At 34.1% G+C, this 23,721-nt stretch overlaps 1 protein-coding gene across 4 annotated transcripts in view; it reads left to right on the forward strand.

Moving 5' to 3' along the window:
• The window catches only part of LOC112604421 (protein turtle-like), a 101,589-nt gene extending 78,700 nt beyond the window's left edge, over nt 1–22,889 (forward strand). Inside the window, exons 3-17 of one of the 4 annotated variants that reach the window (XM_025353463.1) lie at nt 9,432–9,574; nt 14,826–14,953; nt 15,261–15,489; nt 15,615–16,178; nt 16,243–16,433; nt 16,524–16,742; nt 16,811–17,082; nt 17,155–17,327; nt 18,117–18,194; nt 18,512–18,592; nt 18,787–18,972; nt 19,482–19,709; nt 19,866–19,947; nt 20,905–20,912; nt 22,764–22,889. In XM_025353463.1, coding sequence (XP_025209248.1) covers nt 9,481–9,574; nt 14,826–14,953; nt 15,261–15,489; nt 15,615–16,178; nt 16,243–16,433; nt 16,524–16,742; nt 16,811–17,082; nt 17,155–17,327; nt 18,117–18,194; nt 18,512–18,592; nt 18,787–18,972; nt 19,482–19,709; nt 19,866–19,947; nt 20,905–20,912; nt 22,764–22,792 — 2,562 coding nt within the window. In that variant the 5' untranslated portion in view covers nt 9,432–9,480 and the 3' untranslated portion in view covers nt 22,793–22,889. Of the gene's footprint in view, nt 1–9,431; nt 9,575–14,825; nt 14,954–15,260; nt 15,490–15,614; nt 16,179–16,242; nt 16,434–16,523; nt 16,743–16,810; nt 17,083–17,154; nt 17,328–18,116; nt 18,195–18,511; nt 18,593–18,786; nt 18,973–19,481; nt 19,710–19,865; nt 19,948–20,150; nt 20,215–20,904; nt 20,961–22,763 lie in introns of those variants that run through there. The other 3 variants (XM_025353464.1, XM_025353461.1, XM_025353462.1) reach the window with 3 other exon arrangements.
• The last annotated feature ends 832 nt before the right edge of the window (nt 22,890–23,721 follow it).

Genomic DNA, 23,721 nt, shown 5'->3' on the forward strand with positions numbered 1-23,721 from the left:
GTACATATGACGTCTCACCGGTGTTCACCCTATGCCATCTAATACCAGATAATTGGTCAAAAACTAATTTATCCCTCCGGAGTCCCGAAGTATGGTCGGCCGACTTTCCATGACTGATGCATTTTGACATGTTATCGAGGATTAAAAGCGACCGACGTACTAATTTGACTCGCCAGTTGAGTTAAAGCGCCAGAACCGTAACTAAATGACGTTATGAACCCACGTTTTCCCGGAGAACAGTGGTAGCCAAACACTATTGTTATACACATTTGTATACTAAAACGACGACAATACAACCGTAAACAGAAATCAACCACTTAATTTGAGAAAATCAATTATTCGGAGAAATGCGTAGAAACGGAAATATAATATTTTGTTGGAAGTCACAACTGTCGACTTAATATGAATAAATTATGTAATTGTCAAAATTGCAATGCCTAACGAAATAATTACGGTCATTTAAGATTCAAAAACTGTCGGCGTTCAACTCGTAACCAAATAATACACTAAATTAGCTGTGTAACAGTTGAACTGATTATGTATGTTATTATTATTTATTAACTGATTATGTACACCGATGATAATCTGGACAGAATTAGACTGATTAATAACAAAACTATTACCAGTTCATGAAAATCAATTTCACGTCAGAGAATTACAAAAACAAATTTAACCCATAAAAAATAGCAAAATTTAATCCAAATGATTATGAAACACCTAAGATATGCCTAGTATATTTCAAAAATCAAGCAATTACGATAAAAATATATTAACTCAAATTAAACACGAACGATTTAAAAGCTGCAAGGCTCGGGATTCAAAATAATTAGTAAATAAAATAATGTTTATTTAGCATAACATTTTACGTCATTTAATTACCAATTAAACGTATTCAATTTCATCAACAATTAATAAAAAAAAAATAAAACAAAGGTAGATATACTTTTTTTAAAACGAATTATTGTTAGGGAAATAAGATTTATTATTATGTAAATTTTAAAACCGTTGATTTTATTCATTGAAAAATTATATGCATTTACATAATCATAAAATTTGTCTTTGATATCTCTACTCTGTTATAAAATATATTAATTTGCAAATTTAATTAATTTTTTTATTTCTCATCGACCACACGACCAATAAACGTTTTTCAGAAACACCTTAGTGCCGACTTATTAAATAGGTACCTAATAAATAATGATGAATAAATAACGGTTTGTTGTAAATATAAGTGTACGTTTCTCTTAGATTTCTTATAGACATTATTAGCAGTGGTAATTTTTTTTTTATTTCTTTCACTAGGCGTATAAACGAGTGTAGGTTATTCAATCAGTTGTTTTAAAAATGGTAACTGTTTACATGATAATCAAAACTTTGTTTTAATGAACTATAATCGTTAATAAGTAATACTATTGCTTATTACTAAGAATTTTAAGGGGATCAAATTACGAACGTTTTGAACTAATAACAATCATTCTAACGACATAAAACAAACAAACTTAATTTGAGACACTAAAATGATTATTGTTATTAATAATACGCGACTTAACGTGTAACGGCTTAATTACACGTACATAATATAACATTACTTTAACAGTTGTGGCCTGTGGGCGCCTGACTATACCTATATGTAACGAAATATACGAAACGACACTGCGAGGGAAATTGATGCCGTTACGATACGCACATACACGCATTATGTACATATTAAAATGTGTGCGTCTTACGTTTTCCCAGTGATAGGAATTGTGAAGTTTAAGGATGAATGTTACGTGTGCATTATAATAAGCACAAATAATACACATATATCGAACAAAACAGAGCATGATAACTAAAACTTAGAACGTTTACACCAAACCATGGCCCCGCGCACAAGCCACTTTAAAAACAATCCTTAACAAAACGCGCACGAGTGATCGGAGGAAATGCGAGCGGCGAACTTTATAAGACACTCGCTAAGTTAATTTAAACCGAAAAATACGACTGAATCGTTCGTTACGTAACTTGGCGGAGACACATACACGCCGTACGCCCGCCCAGTGCGTCAAAATTGTGTAGTGTGAGTATAGTACACTTCGGTGTGTACTGTGTAGTATGCAGTGTCACACATTCGTGCTCGTCCTGAAGCCTAATAAAATTATCCACACCATACACTGTATGTACGTCCTTCTTCTTCTTTTCAAATACATGATGGATAATCAAATAAGTTTATGCCGTGAAATATTGCAAAGTCTACGTTTTTATCTAAGTAAAAAAAAAAAAAGAATAAGAAAACGTTATTCAAATAAATAAATATTCTTTTGAAACATTTTGAAAACCGACGTCCACTTCTTCTTTTTCATGCTAATTTAAAGGTAGTATGGAACTTTTCGAGTGTGAAAACAACGGGATTTTCTACGTAACGTGGGCATAATTTTCGCGCAAGGGGTCGTTCCCCGGAGAATGGGGCCAGTGGCGGCCACCGCTATATAGCCACCACTCACGTCATTTATCATAACGTCCGCTGCCGCTGCTGCTACTGATCGCGCAAGCTCGTTTCATCCACTTTTGGCCAGATGCCATTATGTAAATAAGCTTCATATAACCTTACCACATGAACGAAAAAAATAAAATAATAACACGAAAAATAAAGAAACAAAGATTTTCGACTCCTTTACGGGAGCAGAAAAATGTTACCAATTTTTATTTGTTACTGTTTTTTTATTGATCAACGCCGTAGTTTTTAGTGAAGAGAGATGGAGATATGAAAAAAAGAGACACAGATAGAATGAGTGAGAAACGACAGAAGCATAGCAGAGAGAGAGAGAGAGAGAGAGAGAGAGAGGGGAAAAAGAGTAATAAATACGCGAAATATATCCTCACAAAGTGTATTTTATTCGCGAGGGACATATGAATTGCCTATGATGGCATGGCAGGAGGAAGGTACCAGCGAATGTACATAAATCAAACCGGACAGATATAGAGGGACGTTGGGCGCTGAAGATATTAGATATATGGATATGATATTCCATAAATTGACCGTTTTTCCGATGACGCCACGTACGCTGCTGAAAATGAAAATAATGACCATCGGTGACCGCAATTTGTCCTGTGGCAAAGCCAGTTTTGTTTTACACACATTCATGTAAATGATAAGCTACTAAAACTTCCTGGATGGAAAAGGGTGCACTATAAAAATATATATTTCCAACCCATTTTTGGTTAATTTTGTATTCTAAAATATACACACTGTTAATATATTAGCCGATGTGACTAAAATAAATATGTTTATTAGTTCGAGCAATCGACGCGATAAAAATATAATACTATAAAACATATATTATGTTATATTTTTTTACTGAAACATCAATACACAATAAAACAAGCTAAAAATATTTTAGCTAAGCAGCTAACACCTACTATTACTTAGTTGGTAACTCAAATATATTGGTATTATGAAGTAAAAATCAATTTAAAATTTACAAAACTCTATTTTTTTGTTTTTATATTATTAACAATCGATGAAATTATATTTACAGCATACTTATATACATAATATTATGAGTATACTTGTTTTAAGTGTCTTAAGTGTCATACTCCATTCATACATATTAAGTACCTATGTAGTATGCATAAATAAAATCTGTTTGTGAGTTTGTATTTTATATAAAACGCTCATAAAAAACATTACTTTTACGGGTTAAGATGTGTGTGTAGATATTATGTTTGTGTCACTGTTATGTGTGTGTATTATCAATCAGCAGGAGGAGCAGCAACACATTTGACTCCCAAGGGTGTAATCTGGTCATAGCAAGAGATTTCAAAACACATACACCGTTTTAAGTGAGCTCTGTTGCTCACTTAGTCCGTGCACAGACGAATTGATCATTCTAACCGCGTAGGTATCCGTTTCATAGGGATGGAAAGCGTTATTTATTTTTTTACGTGTGTTTAGATTGAAAATAATCACCCGAAATACGTCTGTCCAACTAGTGTGGGTTAGAGGGTTTTTTTGGGGGCCAAGAAAATATCGTTGGATTACATTTTGTGGACTTTCAGTAAATGGGAGAGAAAGATTAAGGACACACACCGCCGCCGCCGCGCATTATATATATTGGTCACTATCCTGCACCACCCACTCGGAACTTCCATCCAACCACGAGTCAGAGAGGGTGTAGTTGACAAGGATTATTTCGGGGATAAGAGACCGTAGGATAGAGAGAAAAGTTTAGGAGTTACAAAAAAAATAAAAATATATGAAAGAGAGGGAACGAGTTAAAACTTGGCAACGGGTCGGTTAAGACCTAACGCGGACGACGGTTCACGCACAAAGGTCGATAATTTCGCTATACTATCATATCTGTCCATTTTCGCGTCATCCAATACAATTTTCGAGAGTAGAATATATTTTCTCTTTCCAAGCACATGGTCAAAGAGACGCAGTTTACTAGTCGTAAAAAAATGAAAATAACGCATTTTAATATTTGAAAGTACAGTATATAGCATATTATAGACTCTTTTGATGACTAAACTGCGTTATAAAAATGGTATGAGTTCTACTGTCATTTAGTTTTTGTTTAAAATAAATTTTTAAAGTAAACAATAAAATTCTATATTAGTTGATAATAAAATAAATAAATAAGTGTTTCGTAAAAGAAATAAATCGACAGGAGAAATCATCATTTATTATTAAAAAGTATAAAAGATGTTCAACTTTTTTAACCTTGAAGGATAATTTGATATTTATAAGCAAAAATAAGTTATTTATACAAGACAGAAAAGCTTTACGAGTAATAAATGATGTGCTAAAATATTGTACCAAGCCTATAACTTTATTCAGTAAAATATTTATTAAAAATAATACGAATTTTAAAATAGACAAAATAGAAAATGATTTCCATTCATTTGTTTTGAAATTTAACTTTTAAGTCGTCATTAAATCAACTTCTTTATTACTTGATACTTACTTGTTCAGTAAAATGAAAACTGACTCCACTCAACCAATGTTATAATCAATTAACTATTTTACTTTTATGATTTTAAATTATTTCTTTGCCGTTTGTACGTATTTATACAATATTTTTATTAGCATATACAAAATTAATATAAAAATTATAAATATATTTCTTATCTTAAATAATTGAATGTAGTTAAATTATTTGTCTATTGGTTTTTTTAAGACTATCGATAACGTAATATAGACAAACAATAGGCTATAGAAAAATGGAAAATGTACTAACTATATACGTGTTCATATTTGCTTGAATATGATCGGGATTTTCGAAATAGATATGTATTGAATTATGAACGGTTATCATGAGACAAGCTTAATTTACTAAAAGGTAGTGGTCAACATACATTTTAAGTGCTTAAAGTACTTGATAGAATTGACGAGAAAACGTTTTTAAAATGTATTAAATTTATTAACGTATACCACTATGATGATTGTTGAGTAACGTTGAACTATTAAATTTAATAGTATTAACAATTCTATTATAAAATAAATATTAAAACATTTAGGTTATAATTGGGAATTCTCATTTGAACAATAAATGATTATCAAATGATCTGCTAATCTGCGAAGATTAAATAGAAAAATTATTCTCTAAATTAAAATAAAAATTATTTTTAAGAGAATACGTTCGGATTGTTTTTTTTATACATTCTTTGGTTACTTTTTTTGGCTGTATGTTGATTTGCAATCTGTGCTGGAATTTCAAATCGATCAATCAAAAACTGACCAAATCAACCTAAAAAAAAATAAAATAAAAAATACTTCATCATAGAACTGAAACTTTTCAAGCTAACCGATTCGATTGGAGGTAGCGTTACACTCAGTTAACTGGAACACAAAGAGTCAAGTATATAAGGTGTTATGTTATTATGTACACAACACTTTGTATAAATGGTTGTCAATATGTTTTATATTTTTTCCTTTAAAAAGTGTATTTACTAACGGAAATCAGTGCTATTATAATATTCTGTTCTCCGATTAGAACCAATCATATCGCTTATCAAAATATAATAATTTGTATGAATTGTAATTTTTCTTTTTAAGTACCTAGTGGTGAACCCGAGTAAAACACAATTCATATTCATGGCAGAGGTGTGGGCCTGTAGAGGAATATTATATTGTTCTGTATGGCCTCTCGTCCAGACTGCATCTGATAAACTGTATAGATAAACCGTATATTATAAGCTTTCGGCCGCGAGCAGCAGTGCTTTGAAGCCCAACGCCGTATGAAAATAATGTTGAACCTATAAAATATTATAATATATAAACATATCCGGTGAAATCAATGTTTCTGGTGTTCCGAAATGTTTTCTTTCGTCTACTCTTTCAGATGATGGTAGCTAACGTTTTAACTTACGATTACACTCTCACGCCCACTCACACGCATACAGATTCCGATCATGACGTCGACGTTGCGTTACTATACAACTAAACCTGGGCCGTAATAATGACGAAGGGTCTGAGGAAGCCCTACAGCTCTCTTAAAGTTTCAGGAAATCTGATCTTGTATTGTATAAATTATACGCGTGTATCTTTAGATACAAGTTTTAAATAATAAACTATCTATATAGTACCTACTTAATTTTATTTAAAAAATCTGAGTACACAGTTAAACGTTGAATTCGTCATTATGCAAACGCAGCTTGCCGGCACGAATCTTCATATTAACAAAACACCCATCTAACTATACAAGGATGGACAGTGTTTCGAAATAATACATGTCTCACATAGTTTGAGTTTTAAAAAAATAAAAAATACACTTTCTTATATCACTTTATTTTATTCGAATCGTTTTTATTCTAGGTGTTCTGCGCCGTCTAGCACGACTATAGATATTTTCTAAACATCTGTAAACTAGATTTGCTCATTTGTTGAAATTTAATGTGATGTATCTTGAGACAGCCTACAACAGTAAATTTTGTTTATATAATTGTCAACATACGGTAGATACTCGCATTATAAAAGACCTAACACACTTTATTTTAGTGGTTTGGTACCTCCATCGCGCCTGTACATAATTGCTGTTGTTGCTCAAAACGCTACCCTAAAAATCTTTGTAGAGTTCACGGCTGCCTGCTCTGCCGCCCCGCACCGGCTACTGCCAATGCTGCTGCTGCTATACTGCTACTACTACTACTACTGCTATTGCTACTAACTTACTACTACTACTACTCCAGTACTATGGTCACTATTGTAATGCCACACGACGACGACACGACGACGATGATGACGACGACCCGGCGAGTTTCAGCTTGACAAGGCAGTCGTTGAGATCTCGGGTGAGTGGTGAGCCGGTAATGTGCGAAGCTCGCCGGTTATCAGGGCGGCGGCGGCGGCGGCGGCGGCGGCGGTATGGTTGTCTCGGACCCAGCCGAGTTGGAATGGTCGGAGCGCAAGCGTCAATCCGCCGCCTCCGGTCCTGCGCCGGCAAATCCTGCCGTACGACAACTGCGAGTCGCGCGCGGTAGTCAGTGCTGCGCACTCTTTGCCAAGCGCACGCCGCGTACCGACGCACGCCGCCGCGCCGGCCTGCTGGCCGCGCGCGTTTTCGCACACGCCGTTTTGTCCCGCAGTTCCAGCTCAACTCGTTACCAGTCGCGGATGCGACGGACCGTATCCGGGATCGCGAGTTCGTAGGGTCGCGGCACGTCCGACGCCTTTTGTCCGTCGTCACACGACGACCGCAACAGTAATATAACATTGCCGCGCGTGATGTGCTGCCGGCGCGACTTTTGAGAAACCGCTCGTACAGCCGCGATTCGATACCACCGTTGTTGGCGGTATCGGATATAACGCCGACGGCGGTAGTCGCGAAAAAAAGACGCGAACAGTGCGCAAATCGGAAACATCGTTACGCCCGCCGACCGTCCGGAAACGACGCCGCTTCGCGGCCCCGAAAATCGCCGCCGCCCATGGCGTACCGGAGCGGCCACCGCGACGTTTCGCCGGCGACGACGTTGACCAGCGCGATGACGCCGCACCCGGTCGTGCCCATATGTTACGACGGTGGCCGTCCCGGACCAGACTTCCGCTCGTCGTTCCGTCGTCATCACGTGAGTACCTCCTCCTACTACTACTACTACTACTCGAGACTCGTCAGCAGCCGCGATACCGATTACACGCCGGCCACCGATATGTGTACACAGTACTTGCAGAAGAGCGACAGTGGCGGTTCGCGCCATAGACGACTGACTAACCTATGCACGGAGGGGGGGGGAGAAGACCAATTTTCACCTCTTAAACTTATATAAGTGATAAGTATATAATTAATTATACATATACATTATATATAGTTATTACTTATATTCAAAGTTTAGACAAGTTTTCCTTGTCCCGAGACAATAAAGTCCCATACGTACCGCGCTATAAATAACGGTCTTCGTTTGTCGTAAGCTACAGTAATTTGTGTTCGTAGAAGTAAAAGCAGTAGTAGAATATTGCTTAAAATATATTATATCGTGAACGTCTTGTCTGTAATCTGTATAATATGACCGTATATAGTATTGCAAACTATATTAAATCGTTTTTTTTTTTTTTGAAAAGTCGATTAATAATAATCTCTCACCCTGCCCCTTAACCACGGGTCCGCTGCGGTATATTTGCACACATGTGACACGCCGCTGCGATGAGCGGACCGACCAGGAGCCGTCGCCGTCTTACTCGAAATCGAGCGATTCCGTCTCGTCGCCGTACGACGTCATCTCGTCTGTCTAAGTACGCGTTCACAAAAAAAGTTACCGATTTATGCACTATCACGCGCGCGCGTATAAAAACCACGGTTTTGAGTTGCATGCGTATTACGCCATATTATAGTGAGCCTTGTGCAGTTGTGCGCAATGCATGATATTTATAACTTAACAATTTATGCGATACGACCCATATATTTTTAATTTAATTTTTTTTTTTTTTTTGTCCTAATTCGTTTTATCGACAACACACGACGACATGGTTATAGTACAAAACAGGTGCGTTGGCGAAATTAAATCACACAAACACGCACCCCTTATCGGTGTACAAAATAATAATAATAAAGAGCATTATTACGATTAGATACCTACAGGCTACAACTTATTTCCGACGGAACGAATATTATATACGTAGTAAAATCGCTCGAGTGTTTTATTGACGAAAGTTCCGCCGATACGACACCACTCGTTTACGTACCACTTTACCGGTTTTCCGCGTTTTAGTAAAGGCGTGCAAATAATACACGGTTCAACATTGTAATGCGTACCTTCTTCCTACCGGACATATTATTATCTATTGAGTATGCTATGATAATTATTACATCACTTTATATGCATACAGTAACCCGTGAAAATACTGATGTCCAAAATCATGTACCTAATAATTAATAACTTTATAAACAGATAATCAATAATATTACTACTGCAATATCATACTGTATTTGACCGTTGTTTTTTCTTTTCGTTTGCAGATGACTATGGCGTCGTCAGAGGTATAACAAGGAGTATGGGAAGAGAGGCATGGGCCTACGGCTGGACCAGAGACTATTTAGCAAAGTCACGGTAGTCTTCGCAGCTCTCGTTCTCTCGCTGTTCAACAGGGTCCTAGTCTCAAGTGAGTGGCCGTACTGCATTAAGGGAATTCGATATTTTTTCCCTGAAAGTTTAAACACCACAACATACATAATACAATATATTATATGTTATTAAACGACTTTATGTACACCGCGCGTCTTACATAAATACATCTCCTGCAACAGTTCTCGTCCTTTATGCGGAGCTCACGATGAATTAATAATGATTTGGTGGTATGTTCTATTACTATATAAATGATATCAAAGAAACTACTGGGAATAGAGTATATATATATATATATCTACAGCATACCGTCGTCAATTTCGGATACATAATCATATTAGAAACAATAATACATAATAGATGCTGCAGTTTCGGTTTACAGCGTTCGGTGTGCAGTAGATGATTTAGTAATACACCACGCGTCGGACTTTCGCTCGTTAAAACCTATTTTGATTAAACCAATGCAACTACATATAAATGTTTCGATTATATTGGACATTTAAAATATAAAATGTCTATGATTCGATTCATTACGTTTTGTTCGAACGCCTTTCACCGTTCAGGTTGGTCACCGAAAACTTAAATTATTACAATATTATTAACAGATTCCGTAAAATTCAATTTACAAAAAAAAAAAAAAATGTCACGGATATTTATTTATATGCAATATTATATTGCTATTTAAATAATATTTTTAATCAAGATTGGGTAAAAATAATTATGTATAAATTATATATATATAAAATATTTAAGATATATTATCAGAGCTTTAAAAAAAAAGAAAACTATTATAATAATATACTCGTCGTACTTAATATTATGTTCATATTTCAACTCAAAGTACCTAATATAAATAAGTCTTAAACAATACATTAAACTTCTTACACTATAATGTGTGCATGGAAAATATAACGTAGTTAGACCTTAATATGGCACGTGTTTCGTGCACATTATTTATGTTTTCACTAGTGTTACCCATACATTATTCTTCTCGCTAATAGATTGAAAAATAAAAATTCGATTGTACCTATATGGCTATATTATAAGACTCAGTTAAACCTAATTCATTCTAACTTTTTTTAATAACTTTTGATAATATCAGTCAGTAGGTACCTATTAATTTTAAATATCAGTTTATAACGAAATTATTTATTTACTATTATAAATAATCCATCAAATATATTTCAATTAAGAAAGCGCTATACAGTAGCTACATCAAGCTGTCTATCTAAAGACATTTCAGTACAACGACAGATTATTTTATTTTTAATTTTAAAATAATGATTCAATGATCGATGATTTTTAAGAAGCTTTTTTTTTTATCTAACTAACGTCAACCTTTATTTATTTATTTATTTATATCATCAATAATTTGGTTGTTTAAATTTTTTTTTAATTATATGAAATGAAAAATAGAAAAAAAATAAAATGATCTGACTAAACGTAAATATTGTCTGTTAATCAGTTATATTTACATTTATATTTCAAGCAACTGTAACAAGTGTTATGTATATAAACGCATATCAAAAGCTCACTTAGACTTAGGTAATACAAATTAAAATAGCAGCTTAATAATTTTTAATTTAGAAAATGCGAAACAAAGAATCAATTAAATAAACATAACTTTCATCAAAAAAAACCTAAATCCCATATAAAATACTAGATGTCTGTCAAATAAAAATAGTAAAAAAATAGAAAACCTTCGTGGCATGAGAAATATACTGGTGAAAACCACCGTTGTCTATATCAAAATTAAAAACACGTCACGATCAACCGACTGTGTGTTCAGAAGGTGACGATTAATTATTATTTGGTCGTGAATCAAAGGTCCTGAAGAAATGTAATTTTTTTTCGACCCCTCATAACATAATTCGTTTCCTACATAATATATGATTATTATTGTACCTACCTATACTAAATATGTCTTAAATTTATTTTCTAATTATATTTACTATGGATATTAAGGAAGCCAAAAATAGTTAGAATATACTAAAAACCATTTAAATTGTTAATTTCGTTTAATGTATATTTTTAGTGTAATAATTACTGTGGGTAAGTATTAAAGTGACATTTTTTTTTTTCATTTTCACTTCGATTTTTAAACATTATTAAATAAGTCATGAATAATTTATTTTTAATTCTGAACGAAATAATATAGTTATTGGTTGTAAAATTGAGTATTTTTTCTTCTATTATTCATGTTGTGTATATTAATTTTAAGTAAAACATCTGAATCGTTTTTGGATTCAATTATTTTCTATTTTTTTAAATCAATAGTCATAAACTGATGATATAAATTTTGGTTAATAGTTGGTCGGTAGAATCAGTATCTACTATATTATGTCTATAGTTATTATTTTTAATTAAAAACAGTTAGAATAATGTTATTAGTTTATTACTATTATATAAATCAATAATTCAATTAAGTATACTTGGATATTAAATAAATATTCGTTCTAAAATAAATAAAACTGATAGTCAATAAAATGAATTAATGACTTGCTTTAATATACGATCATAAAAATCGAAAACAAAATAATATTAAAGATTTTAATATTTTTATAAATAAAAAAAAAAAACATCTGTTATTTATACGTTTAGTACCTACCTATATTATATTTTAATATGAAAACTGTTATTACTTATTATTTTGCTTATATAAAAGGAAAAATTATTTTAATTAGTTCCATCGTGATCATCTATTTATATAAAATTCGACGTTAAGCAATATTATGTTAAAACATAAATTATCTAAACGCTTCAACAATATTTTACTCATAAGATATGACATCATTATTGCATACAAAAATGTCGGTCGTTATAAATATATGTTTTAATAATATTATTCACTATATTTTACATCTTTTCTTGGACACTTTAGATCCAAGGATCCTCATTTTCCATTATTTTATCTCCATGGGTTGAAGGGGAAGATGAGTAGTTTTTTTATAAAACCTTTCGACGAACAATGAAAACTCCTTTTAACAAAAGCTGTTTCCCGTCAATGATATCATTCTCGTAAGATTTTTTTTTTGTTTTAAACCCGTTTTATTTTTCACGCCTGAAACCATTAGTAAATCTATATTCTTTTCCCGGAGGCTGGGTCAAAGGTTCGTCTTTTTAGATCATTTAGTCTCATCAAATTACTTAAAAAAATTGACAATTAGTACATAATATATGTAATACCTAAATTGGATATATTTACATAAAGTAATAGTTTTAAAATCAGTTTTTTATTAAAACTTTTATCAAACGTTATTAACTAGAATTATAAAAAAATATCATTTTTATTTTGCCATTTAAGTATATTAAGTATTAAATTAAATTAATTTCTAAACCAACATTTTTCTCATGGACCACGATTTCAATAAATTAATCGAAATATCAACCATTCAAAATTGTAATATAAAAAATATATACATCCACTTTGAGTACGGTTTTCATTTACGAAACACTGAGTATTGAATTACAAAAACAAATTTTAATTATACTAAATTAATTAAAATAAAATGTTCAAAGTTCAAATAATTACGTTTCAAGCGATCAAATTAAATGAAAAATAAACTTTTATTATCACGTAACAGTAGATAATAATAATTAATATTTCTTACCTTAGACTTTTAATTTTATAACAAAATAATCGTTTAAAAACTGAAATTTTATTTCAGTTTACTAAAAAAAAAAATTATATGATTTTCAAAATAATATTCATATTATATAACATTAAAATTTATAGTATTTCAAATTAAACTAAATAGTTAAGTAAAATCGGAATGAAAAAATTTAAAAACGACAATTTCAAAATTGACAATTTAAGACGTATAAAAACATATAAGATTTAGGATATTTTAAACATCCCACCTACTAAATAGGTAGTTGTTAAAAAATAAAACTGCGGTTTTATGAAATATTTCTAACAGTTATACATTTCCATTTACGTGTACCTATTCGATTGACAATATCATAGAATACTGTTTGGGATACAACTTAAAAATGAATAAAACTAAATTACAGTTATTAATCTATAATACTAATTACATATTATACTATCAAACTATATAGATCAGTATACGCAGTAATGTATTGTTAAATAAGCAATTACAAAATCAAGCAAATCACCCATTTGACTTTATATTAAAAATAAAATCAAAAAACAGACGTTTTAAACATATAATATTGATTTTAACTTTTTATATTTTATAGCAGTCATATTTTGTAGTCGAAACACAAACTTTGATTTTCGACGGTAGTTTCTTCAGTCGGTATTGATCCAACATTTGGCTGTTCCGTAGGCCGGGTGAATATTATAAGGCATAGTACTACACAACTGTGATTTCTAAATTCTATTATTACAATTACAGCAATAACACTTCAATAAAATTAATTGGACTTTTATAATTTCTATAATATTACGAAGCACGCATTCAAATTTAATAATTATTAGTACGTATTATTAAAACTACCTGAATCTGTTTTCTATTATCCAATCGTAAATTATTACACCTATACATAAACTTCAAAGAACTCAATAAAATATAGTTGGACTTATTGGTACAACATTTTAATTTTTTCGGCAAACACGCCGTTTTGCCATTTATATATTAAGACACTAAGTTCACCCACAGTGGTACTAAATCACAAATCATAAACTAAACGATTTTAATTTCCTCTAAGAACGATAATAAAAATATAAAACTATAAATAACTCAAAATTATCATCGAATCACCTTTAAAAAACATTTTATACGTTTAATAATCTAAAAAGGATTGCAAAAAATGAATGATCACAATTCGCTTCAAATCGTCTCTACACAATATTATAATAGTTCTGAGCGCTATTATAGTTTTCGTTTATATTTTTTATTCGAAGGAGCTCATCTTTAATCTTTTGGGTCATGAAAAGCTTAAAAGGTTTTTTACTCTGATGCACGCCGATAATTTGTTTCGTCTTTTGTGAAGAGCTTTTCTTTAATTTTTTTTCGAATAATATTTAGATCGTAAAATGTTACTTCATCTTTTTGTTTGTACTGCAAATATATATTTATTTGTCTTTTAAAATATTAATAGTATTTTCTAAAATTCAACAGTAAAAAAATAGTATAGACAATTTTTAGTATCCAATCATATTACATCTCAAAGATAATGGATTGTCGACGTCTCAAAAAGAAAAATAATATTAATATTTTAATACAATTAGCTTTTTGACAAAACCAAATACCTACAGCAAAATATAGGGACAAAAATAATTTCGTATAAATTAATCATGTATTTGTACTTACTGCTTATAGCTACCGGGTCGACGTTCAACGATGCTGTTCACATCACGGCCATCGTGGGCGAATCAGTTGTGTTCAACTGCCAAGTGGAGTTCCCAGCCGAACACCCCGTGCCTTACGTTTTACAGTGGGAGAAAAAAGTAAGCAAAAACATTTCTAATGATTATTTGGTAAATGATGACTGTACATCATACTATAGACAATCATAAATTAGTAGACGGTACACCGTTTATTTTATACTAAATAAAAATATATATTGTAATGTATACGTTTTTTAAAAGAAACTTTATGAATCTCCAATCGCATAATATAATGAGCAGTTAATATTTACACCAAAATATATTCATTTTGTTTTATTATGGTTTATTGTAGTTCGTTTGAATATTATACTATTTCACGCATAATGTAGAACGTATGACAGAAACATGATGGCCGTATATGTTTTAGGGTCTTGACATACCGATATTCATTTGGTATGACAACTATCCCACTCACAGCGGTTCGGGATATGAAGGCCGAGTGTCTAGAGTCTCCCAGGACTCTCCATACGGTCTCGCTTCGCTCAACTTGACCAATATACAAGAGTCGGACCAAGGTTGGTACGCCTGTAAAGTGGTGTTTCTCAACCGGTCACCAACTAATAAAAACGGCACGTGGTTTAATCTAGACGTCCACGGTAAGTAACAGCTGTTTATCTTCATTTTGATTAACAACTTATACTTCATATATAATATTAAAATATGTTAATGCAATAAAATGATAGGTTAATTAATCGATAATCTTTTGCATTCTGCTATTTAGCTCCTCCGAAATTTGTCACCACCCCCGGTGAAGTCCAATACATAAATGTCGGAGATTCGATTATTCTAAACTGTCAGGCTGAGGGGACACCTACACCCGAAATCGTATGGTTCAAAGACGCCACAGATGTACAGCCTACGACCACTGTGGGCATATTCAATGATGGCACTGAACTGAGGATATCTAACATCCGAACTGAGGACATCGGGGATTATACGTGCATCGCCAGAAATGGCGAAGGACAAATTAGCCATACGGCTAGGGTTTTGATAGCGGGGGGAGCTGTAATTATGTCGCCTCCAACTAACCAGACGAAATTGGAAGGCGAAAAAGTCGAATTCCTGTGTGGTGCGAAGGCCATGCCTGGTAATGTCACTGTCCGGTGGTCCCGCGACGGAGCTTTCGTGAAGTCGATTTCATCGCTGGAAACCAGAGTGACCATCAAAAAAGACGGTTCCATGGTTATAAATCCCGTCAGTGCTGACGATTCGGGTCAATATCTGTGCGAAGTCAGCAACGGCATTGGTGACCCTCAATCTGCATCAGCCTATTTGAATGTTGAATGTACGTATAAATCTTATTGTAAGACAAAAAATATCAACCATTAATATGTTTGTATTCTAAATAGATCCAGCTAAAGTTACATTCACACCGACCGTACAGTATTTACCGTTCAGATTAGCCGGCGTTGTTCAATGTTACATTAAAGCCAACCCACCTTTACAATACGTCACATGGACCAAAGACAAACGTCTTCTCGAGCCTTACCAACAAAAAGACGTCGTTATCATGAACAACGGTTCGCTGTTATTTACCAGGGTAAATAATTCAAAAAACAAAAATTCGTTACCAGATCGTAATAAACGAGTGCGTATTTTGATGGTTTTTTTTTTTTTTTTAATCGTTTAGGTCAATCAAAACCACCAGGGCAGATACACTTGTACACCCTACAACGCACAGGGTACTCAAGGATCATCCGGACAAATGGAAGTGTTGGTGAGGAAACCGCCAACTTTCACTGTTGAACCGGAGAACATGTACCAACGCAAAATCAGCGAATCGGTGGAAATGCATTGTGATGCACAAGAAGCTGAAGGCACTCAAAAACCGAAAATTCAGTGGCAAAGAGTAAGTTATTCGAAAACGATATCCAAACAACTGAACTGAATAATATTATTGTGCAATTGATAAAACAGAGAGATGGCGCCCCGTTGCCCAAAGGTCGTCATAGCATACACGGTGGTAATATCACAATAGAAAACCTCAGAAAAACAGATTTCGGATATTATCATTGTGTCGCGAGTAACGAAGTAGCCACAATAGTTACGACCACTCATTTGGTCGTCGAAGGCACTCAACCGCACGCCCCTTACAACGTCTCGGCAAATGCTTCCGAGACGACCGTTACACTACAGTGGCTACCTGGTTATAGCGGCGGTCCCGATTACAAACAGGACTACACAATTTGGTAAACTTCGAAACAGCCGCCGTCAGTTCGAAATGACATCACTATAACAGAGCGTAATGATTTTTCGTCTAGGTACAAAGAACCAGGGATGGCGGACTGGTCTACAATACCTGTTACTCCGTCGGGGAGCACCCAAGTCACCATAAACAGACTAACTCCGGACACGACGTACGAGTTTCAAGTAGTAGGCAAGAATGCGTTAGGCGATGGAATGCTTAGCAAAGTTATTTCGATCAGGACACTGGGTAAGTAAATGCAATGTGGATCAGACGTAGTTACAATAATAAAGTGTTTTACTTTTCTTTAATTTTATTTTATTTTATTTTATTTAAAAAAAAAGTATATTTGTTTTTAAGAAAAAAAAATAACGACTGACGGGGGTTGGCTACACAGTGTCAGTTGTATAAACGGGCCGCACTGTACATTTAGTCGCTTTAGACGCTTATTGGAATATGGAAAAATCAATGTAATTTTATAATAAATATTTATTAATATATAATAATTCATAAAGAATGTGGCCGTTAAAGTCACATTCGATAAACTGGGTATTTTGAATAATTTAAACACAACTGTGGTAGATCAAGGTCTAGATATCTTATTATCTTCTACTAAAGTTAAACGTTTTATCCTCCTTGGAGGATCAACGTGGCCTTGAACTTCCGCAGAATTTATGATTTAAACTACTTATGCACACGATTTGAAATAACTTACGTTTTATTGTAGATAACGTGTATTGTATTATATAATGATTTATGTCGGATGCTTACAAATCAAATTCAAAATTAAATGCCTGTGTAAAATGACCATTCGGTCAAATTTGAAACTATTTTAATATTAATATTAACTGCGTACATCGCTTTACGATTTATAATAATTTTACTTATTTCGTTGCTCAACCGGTCGCCGCATTCGCGACAGTGTGAAGCTTTTCGTTTCTTGTTGTAAGCGTCCGCAAAATTTTGTTCTATAAATGCCCTTGTTGTATATCATAAGTTTGGTCTGTTGTGCTTATTCTATTCTCTGTTGGGTGGCAGCAGCCGTACCATTAACCGTGGCCAAAAAAACAAGTCCCGCGCCACCGGTCACCGAGTTACCTCCTCCCCCGAGCGACGGTAAGCACAAACAATATAATGTACATATTTTTTCATTTAGTGTAATATACAAATAATTTATATCTAGATAATGCATGACAACTTACTTTTATGATATTTTCGTATTGTACATAGCACATTTATTTACCGCATGATAGCGTTGGTGTCACAACTATACGTTTCGTTAAAATATATTAATTTTTTTTTATCATTTTTAGAAAGTCCTTTATTGACATTATTTCAGGAATAACCATTATTTTACCCATACAATTTTAATTTCATTTTGTTTTGTTTTGCATGTGTTTATTTTTTATTTTATTTCATTCACCGTTTTGCAGACGTTGTCGACTATAGTGACCTCATTTTACCCACTGAATCCTCTGGTGCTACAATGTACCCACCAGTATTCAGACCAAAAGGTATAAAAATCATCAGCTTAATTATTATTATTGTTTCTCACCTTGCTCGTCATTTGTATAACTAAGTTTTTATCATCAACCATTTGTCGGTAGAGCAAAAAGCACATGCTTAATGCGACTGCGCCGATTGCCAGTTGTTATTATTGTTGTTGTTGTTATTATTGTTATCTTTAATTGATTTTGCTTTGGTATAGGGCCAAAACCCGGACCACCGAGAAACGTAACCATCGCCGAAGTCAAAAATGGCTTCGTCATATCTTGGCAAGCTCCGTTAGAAAGAGCTCATCTAGTCCGTTATTACGTCATCAACTATAAGACAGATGGGGTTTGGAGAACTTTGAACAAGGCACAAATCAGAGCAGAGGATACTCATTATTTGGGTACATAATATAGTATATAAATAAAAAACACGTTTTACATAAACATAAAACTACGAAACTTGTACGCAATGTAATATAAACGGAAAATATATCATTATTTTAAAGAGTGTCGCACAACACAATCGCTGATAAATTTAAAAGAAAACAACGTTATAAATCTATTAACTATCCCATCTTGTAATTTTTATGAGGGATTATCGCGTATTCAAAGTATAAATCTCCAGCTGACACAGATTATTATTAGTTTGTATTATTTTCCAAACTTAATCTATTATCTGTTAATCATAACATTCATAACTAAACCGTTTATATAAGTGTGCAATTGCACACCGGTAATATCATTGCAATTATAATACGTGTCTTTACATTCGTCCATTAGTATTTTATCAAAATTCGTTGAAACAAATAATAATAAAAAAAATATCCAACATCTATCGTAAACGAAACGAAATTCCCCGAGGAAATTCGCGGATATCATAACGATTGATTTCGTTTCTTTCTGTTTTTAGTGAAAAGTCTAGTGGGAGGTCGTACCTATTATTTCCGAGTGGTCGCGTACTCTTTGAAGAGTTTTGAAAACAGCGAAGAAATCAAATTCCCCGTACCCGCCAGGGTGAAACACAAGGCCATCACGGCGGGTGTCGTTGGCGGGCTGTTGTTCTTCGTCGTCGCCATAATATTGTCCGTGTGCGCAGTAAAGATCTGCAACAAGAGGAAACGGAGAAAACACGAAAAAGGTAAGCAAAAAACGAACGTTATGCATACCAATCATTTTATTGATCTTAACAATAAATAAACGACGTTCGCGTGGGTGGCGTCTATCCGTTTCGAACGTTTTTGACACAAAATATTTTGTTACTGACACGGACGTGTGGCGTTTTGTGTGATTTCAGCTTACAACATGGTCGCGTGTAGAATTACGGACGCCAGAAATGGCGGCCAAATACCGGGGACTAGTCAAGTGCCTTTAAAAAAGTGAGTTTCGTCGCATATACCAGCTATATTATTATTATTGTGTATATCTACTAAATAATTGTTTAGAAGAACTGATATTGTTACATATTCGGGGCGTGTTTATTGGAATATGTTTTTATAATATACTATGAGAAATATTGCGAAACGCATATAATATGATTTATATAACGCCTACATGGATACTATTTTTTGTCTATATATAGGCTCGCGGACACTCGTACTTACCGAGACTATAGACTCGAATTGTCCTAGCCGATAGCGAAATCCGTAAGCGAAGCATTTATAATATGTATAATATAACATTTATATAATATATATCAAACAAAAATAGTACCTATATAATATACCTGCAGGCTACAATACGCTTCACTCGCAACCGCTTGTGTTCGTTTGCGATTTTCGACAAATCATAATAATTTTATGATAATGATGATAATGATAATAATGCACCGAATGTGTCACCACAATTATAATATCATACAATGCGGGACGCGTGTGACGTATACATAATAATTATTATTAATATTATAGACGATTGCGAAAGCTATGAGCCGTTTATCGAAAAAATTCGATTCGGGAGGGAACTAATAAATAATAATAATGTATCATGCAACATATACCTAATATCACCGTAACACGTTTGAAAATAGTTTAAAATCAATAATATTTAATATTTCCACGGGGTACGGACATGTTTACAATATTATACAATTATTGGGTGTAATAATATTATATATTGCATGCGTCTCGACATGGAACAATAACAAATTTTATTCGTGCTAAAAACGGGAATAGCTTGCAAATCATGATTACACGCGCAAATAATCGAGACACGAAACAAACGATTTTTTTTTTCAAACACTTGTCAATAATATAATATTATTGTGTTTGCAATATTAACACACACCGAATACGTTTATTTATATATTTGTATTTTGTTTATGTGCTTTCGTTCAGGATAACAGGTGAAGAGCTAGCAAGCTGTTGAGCCGCACAAATTCAAAATAATATTGGTACATCACAGTATGCGTGTGTTTGTTTGCTTGCACTTTATTAATCAATAGCACTTAATATTATTATTTGGTTTTCATAAGTTTTAGATTATTTATATTTGTAGATTGTATGTATAGTGCTAATGCTGTAGGTACCTAGCCGTCTTGTATTGTTTAGAATAATATTTAAGGATGTAAGTTTAACCAATGCACTTTCTATCAGAATAAATGTATTAAAATTAATATCAAATTGAATATAGTATTTTGGTGTACAAACACGTCCTATTATACCATAAAGAGTATTTTTAATTTTTATTCCTACAAGTGTCGACAACCAGTACCTGAAAACATTTTTTATCTAAGCTAATATTCTAAAACAATTCGTATCATAATATAATACGAATACATACCTATAATTTATTATATACACGAACTCGTTGATAAACATTATTTAAGATGTTAAACGACATTTTTGAGGGTTGACACAAGGCTGTGCCATCGATTTATTTACAAGTTGTCGACCCATTAAATTAATTAAAATATAATATAATACTATATCATTAATCATTATAAACCGTGCGAATACTCAAAACTCGGTTAGTATTTGACATAGGAACGTCAAAATATTGTAGTTAGGACGTGTTCAAACTAACCTAACCATCTTAGACACAAAATGCATTAATTTTAATATCATGTTTGTGAAACTGTAATGGTTGCCCACATGTAACATCTGTTGTTCAAGTCTACCCAAAAAATTTGCTGATTCTCCGTTAGACATTGTCGGAAAAAAATAACAATAAAAGTACATAAATATTTATCAAAAAACAATTTTAAGTTTACGGCAATAGCCCTGTATCAATAAATATCGCCAAGTATTCAATAATGTGTATTTAGGTTGGTTGGATATTGTTTGAACTTTTTTTTTAAAAATTTTCCAGTAAAATATAAAACCTATATCCCTCAAACCTAAACAATAAATTCACATTGTAGGTTATACTTTAGTACGATATCTTTGGAAACGTGACTGTTGGCATGAACTTGAGAGGGTTTTTAGATAAACACGTCACGTATGTATTTTTAAGTCTAACTAATTAGTTTTTTTTTCAACAACGTACGTACAACTGTAAAATATCAACAAAGTTGTTGGGTATGTTCGAATGTGTGTAAAATCACGAACATAACTCGAATAAATTATAAAATATATATTTTATATTGAATTCGACTTGTCCAATATTTTAAGTCTAATAGTTTAGCAATAGATGTTTACCACTCACTATATTATGTTGTCTTACAAGACGCGCCTTGGTACCGCAACAGTGTATTCGAATTTGATTAAATTTGTTTCCTTATTAGTAACTACTAATTACTAATTGGATTGGAGTTTTATGATTTCACGTAGATGTGATCAATTTTATTTTTGTTTATTGTGTTTTCACCATTAATCTGCATTTACGTGTAGGTTAAACATCTGAGACGGTTTTCATCGTTTCTAATCCGTGAGCACCATAAAACAAGCATGATTTTTTGCATAACGATAACATTAATAGTATTACCAAGTACCAACACACATATTATGTTAACTACATAATATTATAACATACATATCTAATTGTAAATCGCTACAGACTTAGGAATGCATTTGAAGTGTACATATCATTATCACATTTACATTGGCTTCGTACTTCACGACTGTACTTTTACATGTATTGTTGTTGTTGTTGTTGTTGCAATAATATATATATATATATATATATTATTATATCACACAATTCATACACTTAAACAGCAGAACACTAAAACCCCGCATTTGTATTATCCTTCTAGATCTAGATCAACCCGAATATCAAGTCTGAGCAGCGGATGCAACGTCGTTCTTAACATGGTGGCGCGGCCGTCCCGCTCGAGTTCGTTCCTGGACCGCCGCGACCAAGACTGCGTGGACGGTCCGGCGGACGGCCAACGCCCACGCCGCCGCCTCGGCCGCATCTCCCGGTCGGCCGACGGCCGGTTCGTGTTGACCGGCGACTCCAGGTCGTCCAGCCGGCGGGGCAGCGGGTCTTCGTCCGGCAGCAGTGACGACGGCGGGTTCTTGTCCCATCCCAGTTTCTCCAACAGGACGTGGAGCCGTCAACCGTTGTTGACGGTCAGCGGCAGCAGCGGCGGCAGCGGAGGCGGCCCGAGGCGGACGGACAACGGCGCTGCCGCGGACGACCGCCGACGGCCGATCGTGGTCGTGTCCACGGTGTGCGACCCACGGACTCCATACGGCTTCGACCGCCGTCCGGCAGCGGCCGCGGGTCCCGCCGCCGTAGCCGCCGCTACCGCCGACGATCGGACGACGTTGCAGAGCGTGCACGAGCGGTACAGCCAACAGCTGCCGTCGCTTAGGGCGATACACGAGGAGAACCACCGGACGCTGATGCAACGTCTGCAGCCGGCCAGTCCCAGGTATCACCCGAACCCGGGCAGGTACGCCTGCCGGCACATCGAGAGCGTATGTGACGAATCGCAAGAACCCACCGTCGCTACACGACTAGCCGCCCACCTATCCACACCAACCCCCACCTCCCTCGGAACGATTTTCGCGCGCAGTTAAACAAAAGAAAAAGCTCAAAGACAAAATTATTTCGCGCGCGATGATCACAGAACAATGATTTGACAAATATATAACAGATGATGTATAGATTTCTAACGTTACCGTAATTATTTGTTAAAAATAATAATAATAATAAAATCTTAACGCAGCGTCGATCAGCAGTCGGTATGATCTGCGGTATATTAT

This window comes from Melanaphis sacchari, unplaced genomic scaffold (genome assembly GCF_002803265.2).
Source record: "Melanaphis sacchari strain LSU unplaced genomic scaffold, SCAv2.0 Contig11_pilon_pilon, whole genome shotgun sequence".
In the NCBI taxonomy this organism is placed as follows: domain Eukaryota; kingdom Metazoa; phylum Arthropoda; class Insecta; order Hemiptera; family Aphididae; genus Melanaphis; species Melanaphis sacchari.